This window comes from Heteronotia binoei, chromosome 13 (genome assembly GCF_032191835.1).
Source record: "Heteronotia binoei isolate CCM8104 ecotype False Entrance Well chromosome 13, APGP_CSIRO_Hbin_v1, whole genome shotgun sequence".
Classification (NCBI taxonomy): domain Eukaryota; kingdom Metazoa; phylum Chordata; class Lepidosauria; order Squamata; family Gekkonidae; genus Heteronotia; species Heteronotia binoei.
Window position 1 is genome coordinate 1,007,862 of NC_083235.1, and position 24,508 is coordinate 1,032,369.

Genomic DNA, 24,508 nt, shown 5'->3' on the forward strand with positions numbered 1-24,508 from the left:
GGCTCAGCCGTAGCTCTCTCAAGAGTTGTCCTTGAAAGGGCAGCAGCTGGGAGAGCCCTCTCAGCCCCACCCAGCTCACAGGGTGTCTCTTGTGGGGGGAGAGGATATAGGAGATTGTAAGCCGCTCTGAGTCTCTGATTCAGAGAGAAGGCGGGGTATAAACCTGCAGTCTTCTTCTTCCCCCCAGGGAAGGGGGCTGTGTTCCTGACTGTCTCTTCCATGCAAACACCCTCCCCCCTCTGTTTGCAGGTGTTTCCGAGACTCCATGGAAGATTCCACCCGCCTGGGCTACTGCGTGGTGGCCGGCAGCTTCGTGGCCTTCCAGTTCTGCTTCTCAGCCGTCAGCCCCCAGCTCTCCCTCTCGCTCTGCCCCGGCTACCCCACCCTCCCCACTGTCAAGCGGAGTGAATGGGACTCCAGGTACTGGGTCTGCCTGCTGGGGTGGAGGAGAGGCTGAGGAGGCCGTCATGGGGAGGGGGGCAGAAACAAGAAGGGTGACTCCCTGGCGGCTGGATCAGGGGAATGCTGCAGGCATCGCTTATTTGGATGTCCGTAAGGCTTTAGATAAGGTTTCTCACACTATTCCTGGTTGACAAGTTGGTAAAATGTGGTTTGGATCCTGTTACCGTTAGCTGGATCTGTAACTGGTTGACAGACCACACCCAAAGAGTGCTTGTGAATGGCTCCTCGTCCTCTTGGAGAGGAGGGACAAGTGGAGTGCCTCAAGGATCTGTCCTGGGACCTGTTTTGTTCAACATCTTTATCAATGATTTCGATGAAGGAATAGAGGGAATTAAATTTGCAGATGATACTGAATTCGGAGGGGCTGCAAATACAGTAGAAGACAGAGTTAAGATACAGGATAATCTTGACAGGCTGGAAAACTGGGCTGAAACCAATAAAATGAATCTGAATGTGGATAAATGTAAAGATATCCATTTAGATAAGATTAACTAAATTAATAGGAGACTTGTCTTGGCAGTCGGATGTGTGAAAAGGATCTAGGGATCTTAGGGGACCACACGCTGCACATGAGTCGGCAATGTGATGTGGCTAAAAAGGCAAATTCAATTTTGGGCTGTATCAATAGAAGTAGTGTCCAGATCACGTGATGTGATGGTATCGCTTTACTGTATTCTGGTTAGACCTCACCTGGAGTATTGTGTTCAGTTTTGGGCACCACAATTTAAGAAGAATATAGACAAGCTGGAACATGTCTAGAGGAGGGCAACAAAGATGGTGAGGGGTCTGGAGACCAAGTCCTATCAGGAAAGGTTGAAGGAGCTGGGCATGTTTAGCCTGATGACTAAGTCCTTGAAGGGCTGTCCTATAGAGGATGGTGTGGGATTGTTTTCTGTGGCCCCGGAAAGCAGGACCAGAACCAACGGGTTGAAATTAAATTAGGTTATTTATACCCCCATAATCACAATATTTACATTCCTTTCTGTCCTAATCTCTTCCTTGTCTCGGAGAGGGACGAGCCAAGGCTTCTTCCTCTAGAGCATGCGCATTCCACCCCCCCCCCCCCCCCGGGTTGAAATTAAATCAAAAGAGTTTCCGGCTCAAGATTAGGAAGACCTTCCTGACTGTTAGAGCGATTCCTCAGTGGAACAGGCTTCCTCCTTGGGAGATGGTGGGCTCTCCTTCCTTGGAGGTTTTTCAACAGAGGCTAGATGGCCACCTGACAGCAATGAAGATCCTGTGAATTTAGGGGGAGGGATTTGTGAGTTTAGAGCAGTTCCTCAGTGGAACAGGCTTCCTCCTTGGGAGGTGGTGGGCTCTCCTTCCTTGAAGGTTTTAAACAGAGGCTAGAGGGCCATCTGACAGCAATGAGGATCCTGTGAATTTAGGGGGAGGGGTTTGTGAATTTAGAGCGGTTCCTCAGTGGAACAGGCTTCCTTCTCGGGAGGTGGTGGGCTCTCCTTCCTTGGAGGTTTTTCAACAGAGGATAGGTGGCCATCTGACAGCAATGAGGATCCTGTGAATTTAGGGGGAGGTGTTTGTGAGTTTAGAGCGGTTCCTCAGTGGAACAGGCTTCCTCCTTGGGAGGTGGTGGGCTCTCCTTCCTTGGAGGTTTTTCAACAGAGGCTAGATGGCCATCTGACAGCAATGCGGATCCTGTTAGGCAGATTATGAGAAGAAGGGCAGGAAGGGCTGCATCGGTGCTTAATTCTCATGGCCCTTTCTTACTTTCCCAGGGAAAAGCTGATCACCACTTCGGAGTCGGTCAGCGATTTTTCTCCAGGCCAGTTTGGCCAGGGATCCTGGAGGCTTTTGCCAAACGTCTGGGCCTGGAGCCTGCAGGGGCACTGGGGATGTGTGTGTGGAGGGGGGAGGTGTTTGTGAATTTCCTGCATTGTGCAGGGGGTTGGACTAGATGACCCTGGAGGTCCCTTCCAGCTCTGCAAGGAACCATCCTTTGTGGGTTAGAGAGGGGAACAGAGCGAGGAGATGTGCGTAACATACACAGCCACTGTCAGGCCAGGGTAACCCTTGCATGTGCTCCTTCCCAGATGCGTATCCACCGTGCACGCAGTGGTGGTCGGCCTCTTTTGCCTCTACATCCTGTGGTACGATGATGCTGTCAATGCCAACCCCATCTGGTAAGAAATCGGCAGCCCCCCCCCCCCCCTTCCGCAGCTCAGCCAGGCATTGCCAAAAGGAGGGCTCCGAGAATCACATGGGAAGCTGTGAAGGGCTGTTTTGTGTGGCAGAACAATGGTCCCTTGTGCCCCCCCTCCCTGGATTTAGGATTGGGAAAGGGGATGGAGAGGCTGGAGAGAATGGGGGCAGGGCTGGCTCTGGGCCTAAAAAGATGCTGGCTCCCTGCCCAAGACATAGAGTCTCTCTGTGCATGTGTGTGTCTCTCTCTCTGTCTTTCTCTCTCTGTGTCTCTCCCTCTATCTTTCTCTCTGCCTTTCTCTCTCTCTGTCTCTCTCTGTGTCTTTGTGTCTCTTTCTCTGTCTCTCCCTCTATCTGTCTTTCTCTCTCTCTCCCTGTGTCTCTCTCTCTGTGTCTGTCTTTGTCTCTCTCTCTTTCTCTCTTTCCCTGTCTCTCTCTCTTTTTCTCTGTGTGTGTCTCTCTCTTGTTCTCTGTCTCTCTCTCTCTCTCTCTTTCTCTCTCTCTGTCTGTCTCTGTCTGTGTCTCTTTCTCTCTGTCTCTCTTTCTGTTTCTGTCTCTCTTTCTCAGTCTCTCTGTCTCTGTTCCCGCACCCCCATTCCACTGCTTGCAGGGCACATGACCATGCTTTGCTTTCCATTGGTCTCCTGTTGCTTCTCAGGGGGCTGGCTGATACAAGTCCCTAAAGCTCAGCCATGTTGCTCTCAGGTGTGGTCAGAGGGCCCATGGGCCATGGTGTCAAGTTGCAGCCAATTCAGGATGCCCCTCAAGAGCTGTTCAAGGCAAGGACATTCGGGGGTGGTTGGCCCCTGCCTGTCTCTGCCCGGCAACCCTGGACTTTCCTCCCATCCAAGGACTAGCTGGCTCCACCCTGCTTAGTTGCCTAGACGGGATGAGATCAGGCCAGCCTGAACCCTCCAGGGCAGGGCAGAGCAGAAGACATACAGAGGCGGTTGGCCATTGCTTTCCTCTGCACAGCAACCCTGGACTTCCCGGGTGGTCTCCCCTCCCTCCTTAGCTTCCGAGATCTGATGGAGTCAGTCAGGCCAGCCTGGGCAACATGCACCCTAGAGGAGGGCCTGTATCCCAGCGTCTGGTCCAGGCCCCGATCCACACTGAAACAGCCTGAGGGTGCAGAAGAGCCCTTGGTTTCCTTTCACTCCCTTTTGTCCTTTGCCGTTCCCTTGGCTCATCTTGGCCTGTTTCTTCTGCTTGCTTCCTGCCTCCTTTTAGAATTGCAGCTTGGAAGGGGGGGGGGGGTCATTTTCCTTTTCTTAATAAGTGGCATGTGCAGGGTTGCATTTGTACAATTTGAGCTGCTTTTCCAGGGGGAAAAAGTGTAATAGGATTTACCAAGTGGTGTAACCAAGCTTAATTTCTGCCCCAAAGGCTAGAGGGGAGTAACAGTGCCTAGATGCAAGACATGGAAATGCGCTGTTAAAAATAAATGGGAAAGGGTGTGTGTGTGTGAGAGAGAGAGAGAGCGCTGAAACCAAGAGGGAACCAGAAGGACAAGGGTTGCAAAGAGGAAGAATGTGAGGGTTGTCTAGTTTAGTTTCAGTGGTCAGCTGAGTTGATTGCTTGGTGGAGAAGGTGATTTGTTTTACTCAAGTTTTATTATAGACTCATTACCATTACTACCTGTTACAACAGGTAGGTGTACCATAATAACAAATCAAAAACAACACAATTTAAAGATATTTCAAGTGTTACCATTCCACACCACTTAATATATATATATTTATGTCTATTTATATTTTCTATATTTTTATAGCAGAGGAATAATAAAGCTTAACAATGCTAATTTCCCTAACAGCTTTTTTTAAAAAAAAAACTTAATGCCACACGCATTCAATACAGCTTCTTATCTTCCTTCTCTTGATTATTCCTTCTACTCTCAAAAAAAAAATCCATAAAGAATAAATTGTAACAATATATCTCAGTCCCTGGAGACCTTAAAGTTTAAGGTCAAAAAGAAAAAAAGAAAAGAAACTATTTCTTCTTCTTCTTCACCTGGACTGAATTAAACAAGGAGGGAAATTACCCAGGTGCTCTCACCGTCTGTCCCCACCCAGCTCTTAGTTCTGAAAGAAAAATCAATACTTATAAATTATAAGTTTCTTCAGCTTTTCCCTTTTCTTGTTGCTTCAGTTTCTTTTAAATAGAGTCCATATTTTCTTCCAAATTAACACGGGTTATCCTTGGAGGGATGAGAGGAGAGCATTCCTTTCTCTTATTAACTCTTGATACTGGAGAGGAGGGAGTTAACTTGGATATTAGTATCTCACCAGAGGCTGCGTCATATGCTGTAAACGAAGTGGAGCCTTTTTGGACACATAGTTTGCCTGATTGTAGCCATTTATATTTAATTTTTAAGTCCCGCAATTTGGCAGTTGTGTCCTTAAGGTCTCTTCTGATTCTTAAAAATTCAGGAGGGAGATCCGGAAACACTTGAATCTTTAACCCCTGGTAGTCCAGGCCTCCTCTCTCCGTAGCCTCTGCAAAGACTCTTTGCCTCATTCGATAATCCTTAAACTGCACCACAATATCTCGGGTATAAGACAAATTGTCTTCACATACCTTGCCTACACGATATGCTTTTTGGATGAGTGGAAGAACCTCGACCTCCAGGTGGATTACTTCAGCAAGCCAATTTGCCATGAATATATATAAGTCCATTTCTGCTTCCACATCTGATTTAAAGCCTCTAAATTTTAGGCACAGCTCCCGGCTACGAAAATCCACTGTTAAAACCCGTTCCCTCATCCATACATCTGCTGTTATCTCTTGAGCTTTTTTTAACGCTTCTTGCGCCGTTTGAGTTGCTTGCTTCATCCAGACGCTGACACATTGGTTGAAGCATAGAAGTTATGTCGTCTCGTATTTCCTCTCTTAGTTTAGACATTGCCTGAAACAATAAATTCACCGTGAGAGGACTTTCTGCAGGTGGTTCCTCACATCTCTCCAAGCTTGCGTGGGAGGTGGAAGGCAGTTCCAAGAAATTAGTTAAAGGCTGAAAGCTTTTTTCCTTCTGCTTGATCTTTTTCACCCCTTTCGGAGGCATCTTTCAAAAGTTCAAAAATATAATTTAAAGAGGTAAAAAAGGATATAACTTTGGAGCCAGCGGGGAGAGCGTTAGGCAAAGGCTCCTGACCGGATATTGGTCAAAGCCACTCCCCCCGGAGAAGGTGATTTGAAAGGTAGAGAGGCAGCCAACAAATGTTTTAAAGAAACAGATAAATGCCTGTGACCTTGTAATGTGCGGGGGCAGGGCTGAAGGCCACATTCCTTTGGCAGCTTCCACACAACAGAGGTGAGCTTGTGGGCTGTCCCCTGCCACAGCAGCCTCCGTGCAGCAAAGGGGCCACAAGAAGTCCCCCCACATTGCCCCTGCCTCCATCGCCCGGCACTTTGTTGATCTGCAAAACAATGAAAATCGACCTACCTAGAGGCAGAGCAGTGTGGAGCATTTTCTGTCTGAGTTCCCATATTGCATTTTTTCCTTTCCAAAGAAGTCCTTGGCCCCACTCACTGCAGATCTAATGGGAGACTTGCCTTTTGTAAAATGTGGAGGTGCTTTTGTGTGGCTTTGGCGGGTGCCTCAGCTGTGCTCGTTCCTGGGTCATTTGGATCTGGCCCCTGCGATCCACGGGCCACGCTTGTCATGCGACTGGGCACTGCAGTGAGGTAGGAAAAGGGCTGCCGATGCTTTCTTTAGCCAGGCTCTGAGACCACTGTAAGCTGTGGAGTCTTATGAGCAAAACTTCTATTTTGTGAGCTGCTGGCCTTAACGTTGTGAGCTACTGCATAGATTATTGTGCTCTGGGGCCATTTTTCCTGGGCTGAGACAAAAACGTGTGAGACGGTGGCTAAAAATCTGTGAGCTAGCTCACGCTGACCCAGCCGAGAGGGAACACTGGCGGCAGCAGCCCTCTCAGACTTACGTTGCCGTGCCCCTCTCCAATCCACCTCACAGGGTGTCTGTAGTGGGGGGGGAGGAAGGTAAAGGAGGTTGTGAGCCGCTCTGAGACTCTTCGGAGTGGAGGGCGGGATATAAATCCAATATCTTCTTCTTCATCCATAGCCATTTGCTGCAGCTCCCCATGCTATTTATGCGCTCTTTTGTTTCATAAGACTGGGATTTGTGATCTGTTGTTCACCCTGCTGGGAGGGCAGAAGAGCCCAGGCAGCTGGACTGGCATCATGCAAGCAGCATCCACATACCAGTTTGCGTTTTCAGAATAGCCCTTTGTGCGTCTGCATTTGTCACTATAAACTTACTCTTGGTCTTGGAAGCAGCAAGTTGTCCCAGGCAGAGGGATCCAGGCAGCAGCGATGATATTTGCAAGCATTTAACATTTTCCAAGCAGTCAAAGTGCATCACGTACATTCTCTTACGGTCAGTCCTTACAAGGGCCCAGTAAAACAAGCTGGGATTCTTAAAGGTGCTGGGGCACCCCCAGCCACAGGGCTTTGTTCTTGCATCAGGTGCTCTTCAGCCTCTCTTCTGTTCGTAGGGTTGCCAAGTCCAATTCAAGAAATACCTGGGGACTTTGGGGGTGGAGCCAGGAGCAAGGGCATGACAAGCATCACTGAACTCCAAAGGGAGTTCTGGCCATCACATTTAAAGGGACCGCACACCTTTTAGATGCCTTCCCTCCAGTGGAAATAATGGAGAGGGGCACCTTCTTTGGGGGCTCATAGAATTGGACCTCTTGGTCCAAGCTTTTTGAAAGTTGGAGGGTATTTTGAGGAGAGGCATCAGATGCAATGCTGCAAATTTGGTGCCTCTACCTCAAAAAACAGCCCCTCCCCCAGAACCCCAGATACCTGTGGATCAATTCTTCATTATACCCTGTGGGAACTGGTCTCCACAGGGAACAATGGAGTGCCCAGCAGACATTTCCCTCCTCCCCACTTTCTGATGACTCTAGAGCGGGGGGGGGGGCTCCAAACCAGGGGGTCCCTTGCCCCCACCTGGGGATTGGCAGCCCTATCTGTTCGTAAATTATGAATGTTTAGATTGGGACTGCCAGCCATTTTGAGCCTGTAGGTGTCTTTGGGATTCTGACACAGTATGGTGGGCACAGCCACAAAATGGTTGCCATGGGAGGCGGAGCAAGCCACAAAATGGCTGCCACAGCTTGCCTTCCCTCATGCAATTAAGATCGCTGTGCTTCCCTGACCTGGATCGCCCAGGCAAGCTCAATCTTGTCAGATCTTCGAAGCCAAACAGGGTCGACTCTGGTTAGTCCTTGAAGGGGAGACCTGCCTGGAATTAGGGTTCCCTGGTCCAACTCAGGGAAAATTTGGGGACTTTGGGGGTGGAGCTGGGAGCCGTTCCTATTCCGTAAAAATAAATAAAAATACAGCAGTGCACTTCCCCTGAATACAGTCTTCATTTCCTCCTCCTCTTTTTTGCATTCAAATGCTTCCACAGAAGCTGAACACACACACAAACTTTTACAAATCAGCCCAAATAAACAGTTTGCATGCCCACACTTTTGTGATCTCCCTGGGGCAATGGTACAGGTAGCTTTATTCACTGGAGTTGCTGAATGTAGCAATCTGCTGTATTTCAGCCAACTTACAGAGAGAGGTCTTGGGGGTGGGCTTTGTCTGGGTTGGGAGGGGCGGCCTTGTTCCTCCTACCACCCATCCCCTAATCTACCGTGCCTCCCTGAAATGCTTTAGGCACCAGCATGTATTGGGGAGGGGAGAGAAGTTCACAACTTGCCATATGAGGCCTGCCCCTTCTTCCAAAGCAGCCTAGTGCACATCCAAAGGCACAAGGACTGTGCCAAAAGAACCAAGTTGTGGAAGGCCACCAGTGATGGAGCAAGGCTGGAGGGGGTGCTTTTCGACACCAGGTTCGTCCTTGTTTGGACACCTCTTGCCTGGCCTAGGAAATGTTGTGCCGTCTCTGGGAGAGCCCAGAGGGCAGGAAATGGGCACACTCCATTGCCTGCTGCCCATGGGGGAGGAATGAATGCCTGATACAATAGTAGCCACATCACCTCCTCTGCTTTTCATTCTTTCTTTTCTCCCTGCAGGGGAGAGCCCCGCCTGGTCAAGCTGAATGTCGCCATCACCAGCGGCTACTTGCTGTACGGTAAGCTGCGTGCTCCTCTCTTTCCCTCCGCAGGGTCCAGCTGGAGGAAGAGTCTTCCTCAGCCAAAGCGACTGCCGCTGTGGGTCATTTTGCTCCTCTTTAGCAATGGCCTTCCTCCTCCTCATCTCCCTCCCCCACCTGAGCATATCCGCCTCCGAAAGCCAGTTAGGCGTAGTGGTGAAGTGCGTGGACTCCTCCACTTGCAGCTGCTGGAAAGGTCTTGGGTCAGCCAGAGCTCTCTTATTTGGAAGAACTGGGTTTGATTCCCGACTCCTCCACTTGCACCTGCTGGAATAGCCTTGGGTCAGCCAGAGCTCTCTTATCTGGGAGAACCAGGTTTCATTCCCGACTCCTCTACTTGCACCTGCTGTAATAGCTTTGGGTCAGCCAGAGCTCTCTTATTTGGGAGAACTGGGTTTGATTCCCCACTCCTCCACTTGCAGCTGCTGGAATAGCCTTGGGTCAGCCAGAGCTCTCTTATCTGGGAGAACTGGGTTTGATTCCTGACTCCTCCACTTGCACCTGCTGGAATAGCCTTGGGTCAGCCAGAGCTCTCTTATCTGGGAGAACCAGGTTTGATTCCCGACTCCTCCACTTGCACCTGCTGGAATAGCCTTGGGTGAGCCAGAGCTCTCTTATTTGGGAGAACTGGGTTTGATTCCCCACTCCTCCACTTGCAGCTGCTGGAATAGCCTTGGGTCAGCCAGAGCTCTCTTATCTGGGAGAACCAGGTTTGATTCCCCACTCCTCCACTTGCACCTGCTGGAATAGCCTTGGGTGAGCCAGAGCTCTCTTATTTGGGAGAACTGGGTTTGATTCCCCACTCCTCCACTTGCAGCTGCTGGAATAGCCTTGGGTCAGCCAGAGCTCTCTTATCTGGGAGAACCAGGTTTGATTCCCCACTCCTCCACTTGCACCTGCTGGAATAGCCTTGGGTCAGCCAGAGCTCTCTTATTTGGGAGAACCGGGTTTGATTCCCCACTCCTCCACTTGCAGCTGCTGGAATAGCCTTGGGTCAGCTAGAGCTCTCTTATCTGGGAGAACCAGGTTTGATTCCCCACTCCGCCACTTGCACCTGCTGGAATAGCCTTGGGTGAGCCAGAGCTCTCTTATTTGGGAGAACTGGGTTTGATTCCCCACTCCTCCACTTGCAGCTGCTGGAATAGCCTTGGGTCAGCTAGAGCTCTCTTATCTGGGAGAACCGGGTTTGATTTCCCACTCCTCCACTTGCAGCTGCTGGAATGACCTTGGGTCAGCCAGAGCTCTCTTCTCTGGGAGAACCGGGTTGGATTCCCCATGCCTCCACTTGCAGCTGCTGGAATGGCCTTGGGTCAGCCAGAGCTCTCTTCTCTGGGAGAACCGGGTTGATTCCCCACTCCTCCACTTGCACCTGCTGGAATGGCCTTGGGTCAGCCAGAGCTCTCTTATCTGGGAGAACCGGGTTTGATTCCCCCCTCCTCCACTTGCAGCTGCTGGAATGGCCTTGGGTCAGCTAGAGCTCTCTTATCTGGGAGAACCGGGTTTGATTTCCCACTCCTCCACTTGCAGCTGCTGGAATGACCTTGGGTCAGCCAGAGCTCTCTTATCTGGGAGAACCGGGTTGGATTCCCCATGCCTCCACTTGCAGCTGCTGGAATGGCCTTGGGTCAGCCAGAGCTCTCTTCTCTGGGAGAACCGGGTTGATTCCCCACTCCTCCACTTGCACCTGCTGGAATGGACTTGGCACAGCCATAGCTCTCTTCTCTGGGAGAACCAGGTTGGATTCCCCATTCCTCCACTTGCACCTGCTGGAATGGCCTTGGGTCAGCCAGAGCTCTCTTATCTGGGAGAACGGGGTTTGATTCCCCACTCCTCCACTTGCACCTGGTGGAATGGCCTTGGGTTAGCCATAGCTCTCTTATCTGGGAGAACGGGGTTTGATTCCCCCCTCCTCCACTTGCACCTGCTGGAATGGCCTTGGGTCAGCCACAGCTCTTGCAGAGTTGTTGTTGAAACGGACGCTGCTGTGAGAGCCCTCTCAGCCCCACCCACCTCACAGGGTGTCTGTTGTGAAAGAAGAAGATAAAGGAGATTGTGAGCTGCTCTGAGTCTTTGATTCAGAGAGAAGGGCGGGGTATAAATCTGCAGTCTTCGTCTTCTTGGGAGGGACAGTGGCTCAATGGTAGAACATCTGCTTGGGAAGCAGAAGGTCTCCGGTTCAATCCCCGGCATCTCCAAAAAAGGGTCCAGACAAATAGGTGTGAAAAACCTCAGCCTGAGACCCTGGAGAGCCCCTGCCAGTCTGAGGAGACAATACTGACTTTGATGGACCAAGGGTCTGATTCAGTAGAAGGCAGCTTCATATGTTCATATGTTCTTTGACTGTCAAAAGTTCATACCCCAAAAAATCCTTTATGTCTCTCAGGTGCTCCTGGGCTGGGGTCTAGCATACCTTTGCTTTTTCTTGATGTCTGCCACGCAATTCTCTGAGTTGGAGTCCAGCCAAGCACCTTTAAGATAGACAAAGTGTCATTCTGGGGAGCAGTTTAATATGTGCATGCTCTCAAGAAGTGTGTGCCCACACACGGAAGCTCATACCCAGAATCAAACTTGGTTGGTCTTCAAGGTGCCCCCCTGGACTCAAACAGGGGGGAGGAGTTGTAACCTAACCTTTTGGCAAGAGGCTCCCCCCCCCCCAGGAGTTCTGTCAGACTTTCGTCAGCTTCAATCGCTTCCCCTCATAAGATGTGAATATTTGTCAGGGTCTGTTCATAGGAGGGTGGAACCAGGGGAGTGGGCCACTAAGGGGGGGTGGGTACAGAGGGCAAGGAGCTAGGAGATGTGCCCCCCCAGACTGCACCCCAAACTCTTCTGCGCTGAGGCTGCTGGAACACCTGTGGCTTTACAGATTCCCCCAGCAAATGATGTGTGTGTGTGTGTGTGTGGAGAGAGAGGGGTAGAAAGAATCTGGCTGTGCTGCCTACAGGAATCAGGGGCCAGACTGCCTGCATCTCTTGCCCTCCCCAGTTCTCCTCCTGTGCTTTTAACAAGCAGGCAGACACCAGGGTGGCAAGAGCTTCTCATGCAATTTATGTCTGTGCCCAGCAGTGGGTGGGGGCAGAACAGAAAGGGGGCAGCCCCAGCCTGTGGCCATCCCTCTTGTGTCCCACCCCTTCTGGGCCCAGTAAACTCTCCTCCTCCTGCGTTTCTGTTCTGGGTTCCAGATCTGCTGTTGCTAATCCGCTACTGGAGAACCCTGGGAGATTCCCTCTTTGTGTGTCACCACCTGGCGGCGCTGTACGCTTATGGATATGTGCTGGTCAGTGTTCCGCTTCCGCTGTGAACAGTCCTCTGCATTGCTCTTGGCCCAGCTCCGAGCTTCATGCCACCTCTTCCTCTGCCACTGTCAGTACAACCCCCCTCCCAGCCCACCCAAACCGCCTGTGCTCAGGACAGATAAAAGAGGGCAAAGGCTAGGAGCTGGCTGGGCAACTCCCACCCATAATCTGGAGGATAGGAAGTAGAAGCTGAGTGCCCCCCCCCCCCGCGCCAGAGAAATGAAGATTAAGAAATGGAGGTAACTGTACCCTGAAAGAAGCTTTGGGCAACCCCAAATCACACATCCCCAAATATTCAAGCCTGTGCCTTGCAACAAGCTTGGTTCTGGTACCAAGAACTACCATGCCAGAAACTCCCCATTGGTATATGTTGATAAGATGCACTCAATAAGGGACTGCGGCTGCAGCTGCATCTCTTCTGCCACCTCAAACAAGTCTCAGGCTCTCCCAGATCAACTTTGAAACTCTTGGTACCAGTACCAGGCATTGGGCCATGGAACCGTCTGCGTCTCCTTGCTGGTTGCAGCCCCCAGTGTCTGGGGGTGAATTATTCAGGATCGCCTAAAGCCTGTTTGGGGGTATTTCTGGTTGGCCCTGGGAACTACAGATGCAGCCTCCTGTGGTTTGAGAAGTATTGTGCAAAAAGTAGAAAGCTGGACCAGAGAGAGACGCGGGCAAAGACTGGGGAAGCCACCTCTCATCCACGAGAAGTTGGCAGGGGCGGGCAGGTAACGCCAGCGCTGAAAGGAGGGCGCTTCGAAAGATGGTGGCCTTTCCAGTTAGCTAAAACTGTCAACAAAAAATTCCCCTAAGCAGCGGCGAAGGGGGGGGGGGGAGGGAAGCCCCTCTTTGGGCCTGGTTGAGAAGAGTTCCCAACCTCCGGAATTCTCAGCTATTACAATTGATTTCCAAACGTCCAAGAAAACAGCTCCATTGGAAGGCACACTCAGTGGCCTCCCCTCTCCCCAAACCCACCCTCCCCAGGCCGCCCCCCCACCCTCCAGGAATTCCCCACCTGAAGTTGGCAGTCCTATAGGTGTAGGCATTGCTGGGGAGGGTGGGGGTATAATTCTGACAGCTCTGCTTTGCCAGGGTGAAATAATACTGGGCTGGGGGGGGGGGGGGGAGGCCAGATTTTCAGGTTACTTAGCTATATGGAGGATGAGGATTGCAGCTTCCCCTCCGGATTCCCCCTGAGTTTTTTAGGGAAGAGGCACAACCGGGAATACTTCTAACCCAGCAGTTATTTAAACTGTGGAACTCCCTGCCAGTGGAGGTCGTAGCTGCCACGAGCACAGGCGGCATCAAAAGGGCATGAGGCAGATCGATGGCTTCTCTTTCTCTCTCTGCAGAGCCGAGGGGTCCTGCCCTATTTTGCCAACTTCCGGCTCCTCTCAGAGTTATCCACGCCCTTTGTGAACCTCCGGTGAGTTGTAGGACGAGACAAAATGGGTCAACACATTCCCAGGCCAGGCCTTGGGCCTGCATCAGCCACTTCAGATAGGGGGGTCGTGGGAGAGAACCTGAGACCCTCCCCTCCAAGAGCTAGTGCAGGACCCCCTCTTTTCACGCCTGACCCCCTCTCCCTGTTGGCAATCGTTGCAGGTGGTTCTTGGACACAGCTGGCTGTCCCCGCTCTTCCTGGCTGGCCTTGGCCAACGGCCTGGCCATGACGGGGGTGTTCTTTGTGGTACGCATTGCCGTCATCCCCAGCTACTACGCACAGGTTTTTGCCTGGTACGGCACTCCTGAGTACGAACGCTTGGGCCTGAGCGTGCAGCTGGCCTGGATCGGGCCCAGCCTGGCTCTGGAGGTGCTCAACGTGGTCTGGATGTATCGCATCACCCGCGGCTTCTGCCGGGCCTTCTGCCAGCGCAGACCCCACAAGACGGCATGAAGAGGGAGCCCCAGTCTGATCACCCAGGGCGCAGCTGGAGGCGGCCATCTTGGAATGATTCCTGGACTCCTAGGACTTGGCCACCTCCAGGCCCTGCCAGTGGGGCATTTGGCTTCGTGTTCTGTCAGAAGGAGATCTTTGCTGTCCTGACCAGACTTGGCCGCTGAGTGGCAGCTGTCCGTGTTGCCGAGATGGACTTTCTCCCAGAAGCACCTGACACAGCCGGGTGTGCTGTGGGGTGGGGGGGGGGGGGGCAGAGCGGCCTTTGTGCTTTTGGCTCAGCTCAACAAATGGAGGCCCACAGCTAGCCCATTTGCCTGGGAACTTGGTGGAGCCCAGCGGTTGGCGATCTTGGCGGGAGCTTCTGAAGACAGAGAGTGGTCTGGCCTCAGCAGGAAATCCACCCCTTGGGGGGGAGGATGCCTTTCATAGAGTTGCCAACTTCCAGCTGCTGGCTGGAGAACTCCTAGAATTGCAGATAGAATCTCCAAACAATAGAGATTTGCTCCCTGGAGAAAACGGCTGCTCTGGGATGTGGGCTCTGTGGCCTTCTACCCTCTGGAGTTCCTTCTCCACCCCAAGCCCCACCCTCCTCAGGTTCTGCCCCCCAAACCGCCATGTCTTTTCCTACCTGGAGCTGCAAGGCTGTCTTAGAGCATCACATTGCCAGCCCTGAGTGCCTGAGGCGTGGGAGGGGAGGGGAGGGGCCTGGGGTGCACGGGAGAGACAGCAGCTGGTTCTGGATGGCCTCTGCCTCTTCACTTAGGGTTCTGCAGACAATCGAAATCATGTGGAGGGTCACCCAAGCCCCCTCCCCCAATTTTTCTTTCAGTCCAGGATTGTGGGCTTGGGGAGGGGTTTTGACTTAAAATACAATTGCCTTCCCAGGCTATGCCCCGTCACCGTGGTTGGAGGGGGAGGGACAGAGCACAGTTGAAGTTGCTGTTCAGTCTCCCCCCTTGAGCCTAGATTTAATTCCTGCTCTCTGCTGACTGTCTCTTTCCCTCCTAATACTCCTGAGTAAAAGCACCGCTGCAGGATGTGGGAGGAATGTAGTTTCTTAAACTGGACTAGATGGACCCTCCCTGGTCTGACCCAGCAGGGCTCTTCTGATGTTCTTCTCAGGGGAAGGCCTCAGCCTCTCTGCCCTGTTGTTGGCCCTCCAGAGGAACTGGGTGGCCACTGTGTGAGACAGGAGGCTGGACTAGATGGGCCCTCCCTGGTCTGATCCAGCAGGGCTCTTCTGATGTTCTTCTCAGGGGAAGGCCTCAGCCTCTCTGCCCTGTTGTTGGCTCTCCAGAGGAACTGGGTGGCCACTGTGTGAGACAGGAGGTTGGACTAGATTGGCCCTCCCTGGTCTGACCCAGCAGGGCTCTTCTGATGTTCTTCTCAGGGGAAGGCCTCAGCCTCTCTGCCCTGTTGTTGGCTCTCCAGAGGAACTGGGTGGCCACTGGGTGAGACAGGATGCTGGACTAGATGGACCCTCCCTGGTCTGATCCAGCAGGGCTCTTGTGATGTTCTTCTCAGGGGAAGGCCTCAGCCTCTCTGCCCTGTTGTTGGCTCTCCAGAGGAACTGGGTGGCCACTGTGTGAGACAGGAGGTTGGACTAGATTGGCCCTCCCTGGTCTGACCCAGCAGGGCTCTTCTGATGTTCTTCTCAGGGGAAGGCCTCGGCCCCTCTGCCCTGTTGTTGGCCCTTCAGAGGAACTGGGTGGCCACTGTGTGAGACAGGAGGCTGGACTAGATGGACCCTCCCTGATCTTATCCAGCAGGGCTCTTCTGATGTTCTTAAAGGCTTCAAAGGGAGTTTGAGTGCAGCTGGGCAGCGTATTTGCACTGATGAGGGCACTTTCAGAACCTTGAGGAAGGGTCTCGGGCACCCCACCACCCCCACATATTGGCAGGACTCATCTCAAAAATGTTGGGAGGTTCCAAGCCAAGCATCGCCCTCTAAGGGAGGCAGCTGCTTCTGAACAGGAGCACCAAGACGATGCTCTCTGCTTGCGGCAGAGGAGACCTGGGATCTGCTTTGGGGGAGAGACACTCTTTGGCCTCAGCTTCCATTGGGGGAGGGGGGGTCACACCCTACACAGCCACGGAAGAGATTTCCAAGCCCAGAAACAGAAGCCAGCCCACCAGATGGTACACAAGCTGTGAGGTGCACCTGTCCAGGAAAGGGGGGGGGGGGGCTTTGCTAGGAAGTCCGCCAGCAGGTAGTTCTCCCAAGCTTTCTCTGCTTGTCTGCTCCACACAAGATCATCTCCACATTGGGGGGGGGGCACTGCCATTCCAGCAGCCACCGTGCCTTAATACAAGCCCCCCCCCATTTTCTGCCCCCCCTTCCTTTACACCCATTCAAGCCTCCTGCATCAAATTTGGTTGCGACAAGAGCCGTTTCAACCTAAAGGCAGCTCACTCGTTGGATGGTTTTGTGTGATCAGTGTTGTTTCATATTTGCAATGTTTGCCCCCTTTCTCGTGCTTGGTCTTCAGCACAACCCTGCAAGGGAGGCCAGGCAGAGTGCCAGAGAGAGCAGCATGGGGGTGCCCTCAGTGGGCCTCCTTGTGGACTTCTTAGCTTGATATCAGGGCAGGGAGTCTCTCCCCTCAGTGTGCAGAGGAGGCCTTCCCAATGATGGTAGAGCAGGATTTCCTGGGCAGCCCCCCCCCCCCCGCCCCCCCACGAAAAGGAGCTTCCATTCACTATCCCTTCCCCTGGGGCTTGCCCAAGAGAACTTCCCAGAGACTCAGGGCTGTTCATCACCAAACGAACTGAGCCCAGGTGCTAGATGTCTTAGGGCACATCTGAATAAGAATTTAAAGACATGAGGTTTTGTTTCTTCTAGAACTACCAGGTGCTGGGAGATAGATCTATCATTTTTGTAGCTCTTTCCCCCCCTGAAACCTGTGCCTTAGAAGGTTTTGCCATGCAAAACAGCCAGAAACGTACCTAGACTTTGCTAATGGGTGCTACGGATTCCATCCCTCATTATACGATAAAGAAAATTTATGCCACAAATGCGAGCCGTTGAAATTCTGTTGATTTTTCCCCCGCCTGCAATGGAGAGTTCTAACCTATGCAGTATTTGTAATTTTCTAATCTTGTTAACAGGAATCGTCGTGTTGATAATAAAGAAGATCTAATTTATTAAACAGCGCTCCTCGGCGCACTGTTACCGCTTGTGTGTGCATCGGTGTGTTGTGCTGTGCTTTTTGGAACGCTGACAGCAGCGAGCAGAGTTCTCTTTCCACCCAGGGCTTCTGTGCGTCTCCCCCGCCATTTCTTGACTACAGAGCTGGCGTAGCCCACCTTGGGTAGATGTTCTGCACGTCCAAGTGAGAAGAGAAGCTGAGGCAAGCCTGAGGCTGAACCCGCCTGGCAAGGATTCTCCACTCTCTCACCCTTGTTGCTGTGAACGCGGACGCATTGGCATTGGCACTGGAGTCTCCACACCAAGATTATGCGCACACAATCCCCCGTCCACTGCCCACCGAAGAGCCAGTTTGGTGTGGTGGTTAAATGCGCAGACGCTAATCTTGGAGAACCCGGTTTGATTCCCCCCTCCTCCTCCACATGCAGCTGCTGAGTGACCTTGGGCTGGTCACAGTCCTTGAAAGAGCTGCTCTCTTAACAGCTGGTCTCTCAGGGCTCTCTCAGCCCCACCTGCCTCACAGCCCAAGGGGGTCTGTTGTGGGGGGAGGAAGGGAAGGAGATTGTGAGCTGCTCTGAGACTCTGAGTGAAGGGCAGGGGATAAATCCAGTCTCCTCTTCTCCCCTGCTGTGCCCCAGGAGGTCTTTATGAAACCTAGTCATTGCTAGATCACCATAACCTTCTATTGCCATTATCTCCTAATTCAGGGGTGTCGAACTCATTTGTTATGAGGGCCAGGTCTGAAGAAGAAGATGATATTGGATTTATATCCCGCCCTTCACTCTGAAGAGGCTCAGAGTGACTCACAATCTCCTTTAGCTTCCCCCCTCCCACAACAGACACCCTGTGAGGTGGGTGGGGCTGAAAGAGTTCTCACAGCAGCTGCCCTTTCAAGGACAGAGACTCAGAGTGGCCTACAATCTCCTTTCCCTTCCTCCCCCACAACAGACACCCTGTGAGGTGGGTGGGGCCGAGAGGGCTCGCACAGCAGCTGCCCTTTCAAGGACAGACTCAGAGTGGCCTACAATCTCCTATATCTTCTCCCCCCACAACAGACACCCTTTGAGGTGGGTGGGGCTGTGAGAGCTATGGCTGACCCAAGGCCATTCCAGCAGTAGAAGTGGAGGAGTGGGGAATCAAACCTGGTTCTCCCAGATAAGATTCCACACACTTAACCACTACACCAAACTGCTCTCCAGCATAAATGAGACCTTGTTGGGCCAGGCCATGTTGGGCTGGGCCGGGTGTGTCCCTATTTAAGATTAGGTAGCAGAGATATAAATTTTATAAAGAACACAGACAAACACAAAGTTTTTTTTTAAAAAAAGCTTAAAAATGAAACATGTTTAAAACATTAGCACTCCTTGGTCTTAAAGGTGCTTTCTTTGTATCTCTCCCATGGAATCCAGGGAACTGGGCAAGGGAAGCTCTGGCTCTTTCCTTCCTTCCCCAGGGGACCAGGAGAGGGAGGAGCTTCAGCCAATAGAAGGAAGAGAGGCTTGGCTCAGCAGTGGAAAGCCTGGCAAAGCAAGCTCTCCCCCCCCTTCCTCCCCAAGGGTGGAGCCTCAGCCAATGGAGAAAACAGAGACTTTGCTCTGTAGTTCCTGTGCTATTGAGCAAGCCTTGCAAAGCAAGCTGTGATGTAGAAGGAAGCAGATGACAGCCAGTTGCTTGGGGACCTGATAAGAGTCCTCCAAGGGCCTGATTCGGCCCCCAGGCCGAATGTTTGACACCCCTGTTCTAATTCCTCTGAATTCTCAGCTTTTGTTGCTGTTGGTGTGTGTGGGGGGTGTCCTTACCCCTTTTCATTGTGGAGGTATAAGGGAAAAGGTGTATTTCTGCAACAAAAAAGGGCTAGTGACTTACTAGCCCCCCAGCAGTGCTGTGGGGAGGGCATCTTCCCACCCACATGATATGCAAATGACCATCTTGGCTGTGATCTTTCCAAAAAGATCTTCCCAAACTGGGCATGGGAAAGATCGGAACAAACCAGGGAAATCTTGGAATGTGGGTGGTGCTTGCATCATGCCCCCCTCCACACCCCTTCTTGAGCAACATCTCTGTGTGGAAGCGCCGGGGACACATGGCCAGAACGCAAGCCTGCCGTGTCGAATGCTGCAAATAACCAGAAACGTGAATCTCTGTCCACTCCCCCGCCCCGCCCCGCACATTCCTTCTGTGCAGCACTGAAGTTGGTAGCAAACTGAGTGCATATTCTGAGGATGAGGCAGGAGCTGGCTCTCTGAACAACAGGCCTGGCCTTCTGCCCAGATGGAAGCCTCCAGATCTTGGAAGGCATCTCGCCTCCAGCTGCTGCTTCGCTAATTGGGAGCGAAACGGTATGAAGCAGCCTCTGCCGCCATATGAATGGAAGCAGCTGGCGAGGGGGGGGGCGGGGCGCGGACGTCCTCTCACCCAAAGGGGCAGGAGAGGCAAGATGAGGGATCCAGCAAGATGGCTTCACCAAGTGGATCCAGAGAGAGCTTTTGCCAGCTACTTTGTCTCCAGGTTGTGTAAACTTTTGCGGCCTTTTGACTCAGAGCTCTGTGTCACTCCGTACTTAGCACTCATGGAGCACGTTCTGATTCGAAGGGGTCTCCCAGATGCTCTTTATGTAATGGCAGAGTCTTTCAGACTGATGGATCCCAAAGGAGAGACTCTTCCTTGAATGTCTCTCAGTGGAGGAGGAGGAGAAGAAGAAGAAGATAATGATATTGGATTTAAATCCAATATATCACTCTGCCCTTCACTCTGAATCTCTCATATCTGCCCTTCACTCTGAATCTCAGAGCAGCTCACAATCTCCTGTATCTTCTCCCCCCACAACAGACACCCTGTGAGGGGGGTGGAGCTGAGAGAGCTCTGACAGAAGCTGCCCTTTCAAGGACAAGTCCTACAAGAGCTATGGCTGACCCAAGGCCATTCCAGCAGCTGCAAGTGGCGGAGTGAGGAATCAAACCCGGTTCTCCCACATAAGAGTCCACACACTTAACCACTATACCAAACTGGCTCTCAGATACTCAGAACAGCTCACAATCTCCTTTCCCTTCCTCCCCCACAACAGACACCCTGTGAGGGGGTGGGGCTGAGAGGGCTCTCACAGCAGCTGCCCTTTCAAGGACAACACTTGCAAGAGCTATGGCTGACCCAAGGCCATTCCAGCAGCTGCAAGTGGAGGAGTTGGGAATGAAACCAAGTTATAGAAGAAGAAGAAGAAGACCATATATTTATACCCCACCCTTCTCTCTGAATCAGAGACTCAGAGTGGCTTACAATCTTCTATATCTGTTCCTCCCACAACAGACACCCTGTGAGGTGGGTGGGGCTGAGAGGGCTCTCACAGCAGCTGCCCTTTTAAGGAAGAGACTCAGAGCACCCTACGATCTCCTTTCTCTTCCTCCCCCACAACAGACACCCTGTGAGGTGGGTGGGGCTGAGAGGGCTCTCACAGCAGCTGCCCTTTCAAGGACAACCTTTGCCAGAGCTATGGCTGACCCAAGGCCATGCTAGCAGGTGCAAGTGGAGGAGTGGGGAATCAAACCTGGTTCTCCCAGATAAGAGTCTTTGAACCTAAGAAGAAGACCGTAGATGTATACCCTGCTCAAATCTCTGAATCAGAGCGACTTACAATCTCCTTTATCTTCTCCCCCCACAACAGACACCCTGTGAGGACGGTGGGGCTGAGGAGGGTGGGGTATCTGCCCTTTCAAGGACAGCTCTGCAAGAGCTATGGCTGACCCAAGGCCATTCCAGCAGCCGCGAGTGGAGGAGGGGGGAATCTTCTCCCAGATAAGAGTCCGCCCACTTCACCACTACACCAAACTGGCTTTCACTAGCTGGGGTCCTCCCCAGTTTTGAAATGGACAAGACTTGCAGCTGGAGGATTTGATCCCATGTTTGCTGTCTGAGTCTCTCCCTGCCACCTCTTCTTTTGGGGCTCATAGAATTGGGCCCCTGGAGGGTATTTTGGGGAGAGGCACTGGATGCTATGCTGCAAATTTGGTGCCTCGATCCCCCAAAAAGCAGCCCCTTCAGAGTCCCAGATACCCGCGAATCAATTCTCCATTATACCCTATGGGAATCCATACGGTATACCGGAGTGTCCAGCAGGGATTTCCCTCCCCTCTCCCTGCTTTCTGATGTCCTAACATGGGGGGAGGGCCTTGAAACAGGAGGGCCCCCTGGCCCCACCTGGGGATTGGCAACCCTACTTGCTTAACATAAGAGGCACACATAATAAATGTCAGATGTTTGAAAGCCACAAGATATGAACATCAGATGTCTGAGAACCATAAGATATGAATGTTAGATGTTTGAGAGCCATAAGCAGGTCCTTTTTTGAGAAGGACCACACAGGAACACAGTTCCAGCTGGCTTGGTGCCAGGGGGTGTGGCCTAAAATGCAAATGAGTCCTTGCTGGGATTTTTCTACAAAAAGCCCTGGCCGTAAGAGAGAGGAAGGAAGGAAGGAAGGAAGGAAGGAAGGAAGGAAGGAAGGAAGGAAGGAAGGAAGGAAGGAAGGAAGGAAGGAAGGAAGGAAGGAAGGAAGGAAGGAAGGAAGATTGGGAGGGAGAGGTGGAAAGAAACTTTAAATGCATTTTCCAGGCTGCCAGCAGGGGTGTTGGGAGCTTTGAGAGCCACACCATATGTGTGAAAGAGTCACAGTTTGGCCATCCCTGGACTAGATGACCCTGGAGGTCCCTTCCAACTCTAGGAGTCTATGATTCTATCCTAGGCATCGTGTATAGCTTGAAGGCACAGAAGAGCTGCCCAACTAAGCTGCTTCTAGGCTTCCCAGTCCCCAGGTCCCAGCGGGGGATCCCGGTTTTACAGGCTCCCCCCCCCCCGCCCCCAGCCAGTTGGCTGGCAGGGGAACCCCCTCCCCCAAAGTCACCATGTACCTCTAGAGCTCTGACAGGTTTAGAAACCTGCAAACAGGTCCGTTTTAAAATGTGTGCCTTTAAAGTTGAGCAGGAAGCAGGAAACAGAAGTGCTTCGTGGGGAAGCAGTTTCCTCAGAGCACAGACCCTCCGTTTCTTTTGCTTTCGTTTTCAGAGCAAGTAAAGCTGTGGAGGAACCAGACCCAGTAAGTGTGTGTGTGTGAGAGAGAGGGAGGGGGCAGGGGATTCCCCGGTTTGGAGGCTTGAGGGAAGGGAAATGTCTACTGGGCACTCTATTATTCCCATAGGGAATAATGTGGTATTGATCCACGGGTATCTGGGGCTCTGGGGGGGGGGATGTTCTTTGAGGTAGAGGCACCACATTTGGAGCATAGCATCTGATGCCTCTCCTCAAAACACCCTCCAAGTTTCAAAAGGATTGGACTGGGGGGCAATTCTATGAGCCCCCCAAAAGGTGCCCCTATCCATTATTTCTAATGGAGGGCAGGCATTGAAAAGGTGTGCGGCCCCTTTACACGTGATGGCCAGAACTCCCTTTGGAGTTCAATTGTACTTGTTCCAACCTTGCTCATGACTCTACCCCCAACGTCCCCAGATATTTCTTGAACTGGACTTGGCAACTCCAATGTCTCCTGGCTCCACCCTCAAAGTCCCCAGATATTTCTTGAACTGGACTTGGCAACCCCAATGTCTCCTGGCTCCACCCCCAAAGTCCCCAGATATTTCTTGAACTGGACTTGGCAACCCTAGCTGCTTCTCAGGCTCGCCCTGTGTGCATTCTCCTGTCCTGGCAGCGGAGATCCCGGAGTCGTGATGTCATCCCTCCTTCACCCCTCCCCACCCTGGAGCTGTGGATGCCACGGAGTCTGAAGGGCCGGACACTGAAGGCCACGGCTCTCCTTGCCAAGAGGAGACGGCAGCGGCTTCCTTCCTTCCTTCCTCCAGCCTGGGAAGCAGCCAGCGGCAGGCCACCGAAAGGCCGTGATTACCCAGCCAGCCCAGCCGTGATGTCATCGCAGCCACCCTGGGCTCTATAAATGGAAATGCTCATTCTTAGCACTGCGAGGAGGGCACCCTGGGGGGGCGGAAGGGAGGAGGAGGGGGGGGAGCTCTGATTCAGCTGGCATGCAGCCCCACTCACATCATCAGCAAAAATTAAACTCCCAGCAGCTCCCTCAGGAATGGTTGGGGCCGGGCAGGCCAAGGGACACTCAGCTCCCTAGTTAACGCCGTGGGTGACATGGCGGGGCTGGCTGGAAGCCCTCCAGATGCACAGGCTTTGTCGAGAGACCCTGGACTTCCTTGGTGGTCTCCCATCCAAGTGCTTGCCAGGGCAGACCCTGCTTAGCGTCGGAGATCTGAAGATATCAGCCCTTTCTTTGGTAGATGTCTCTCTAGCCTGCCTGGCAGAGCCCAGAAAAGCTCCCCCCCGCAACAAAGCAGTTCTTTTTTTGGAGGGGGGGGGTTGTTAGCCCTTATAACTGGAGCTTCAACCTCAGAATAAGAGCCCCGCGGCGCAGAGTGGTAAAGCTGCAGTACTGCAGTCCTAAGCTCTGCTCACGACCTGAGTTCGATCCCCGGTGGAAGCTGGGTTTTCAGGCAGCCGGCTCAAGGTTGACTCAGCCTTCCATCCTTTTGAGGTTGGTCAAATGAGTCCCCGGCTTGCTGGGGGGAAAGTGTAAATGACTGGGGAAGGCAATGGCAAACCACCCCATAAAAAGTCTGCCATGAAAACATTGTGAAAGCAACGTCACCCCAGCGTCAGAAAGGACTGACGGGGGACCTTTCCTTTTTCAACCTCAGATTTTCCCTGTATGATCCGTGTGCTATTCCAGAGATCCTGAAAGGGCTCAAAGGGCACACCAAAAGCTACCCTCGTGCCCCCCCCCCCCACAAGTGACCTCAAGAGGTGGGTGGGTGGGGGCTCAGTCTGGCTGCGGAGGGCAGGAGGACTCCCCCCAGATTCTTTGCCCCCAAGGCAAACTGGGTCTCCTGGGACTGGAAAGGGCTGCTAGAAGCCGGGACGGGCTCAGGAGACAAACGGCTGATTTTCATTTCTTTGTGGGTTGTCCAATGACAGGTGACATAGTTGTTTGATTGATTAACTGCATTTCCCCCCATCTTTCTCCCCAACAGGGACTGAGACTTGATGGAACCAGAGAGGTGGACACATCAGTCCCTTCAATCTGCTGTCCTCTTGTCTGCTCTTCTGCCATACTTTTGTTACCTGAATTGCTAATTTCAGGGACTTCCTGTTGGAGTGAACAACTCAGCGTGCCTAGAACATGGGCGGGGGGGGGGGAGGAGGCAACTGCTCTGAGGGAGGGTCTCTCCTAGAATGGGATGCCTCTTCTTGTCTAACCGGGGAGCTGCCCTCTGACCCCTCCTCTCACTTTGTCATCTCCCTCCTCTCACATGGCCTTCCATGGAGACGCAGGTCTCTCTCCGCAGGCCTCTCTGCAAAGGCAGAGCCCTCACACTCCCACACACCCAATGCCAGAAGCTGCCCGT

The 24,508-nt window shown here is 52.5% G+C and overlaps 1 protein-coding gene across 1 annotated transcript; it reads left to right on the top strand.

The window, feature by feature from the left end:
* Nucleotides 1-234: 234 nt before the first annotated feature.
* Nucleotides 235-13,954, top strand: LOC132581285 (TLC domain-containing protein 4-like). Its single transcript, XM_060252467.1, has 6 exons — nucleotides 235-420; nucleotides 2,514-2,603; nucleotides 8,673-8,731; nucleotides 11,935-12,029; nucleotides 13,401-13,474; nucleotides 13,654-13,954. Exons 1-6 carry the CDS (start codon nucleotides 266-268, stop codon nucleotides 13,943-13,945), a joined length of 765 nt encoding a protein of 254 aa, XP_060108450.1. The 5' UTR covers nucleotides 235-265; the 3' UTR covers nucleotides 13,946-13,954.
* Nucleotides 13,955-24,508: the final 10,554 nt, after the last annotated feature.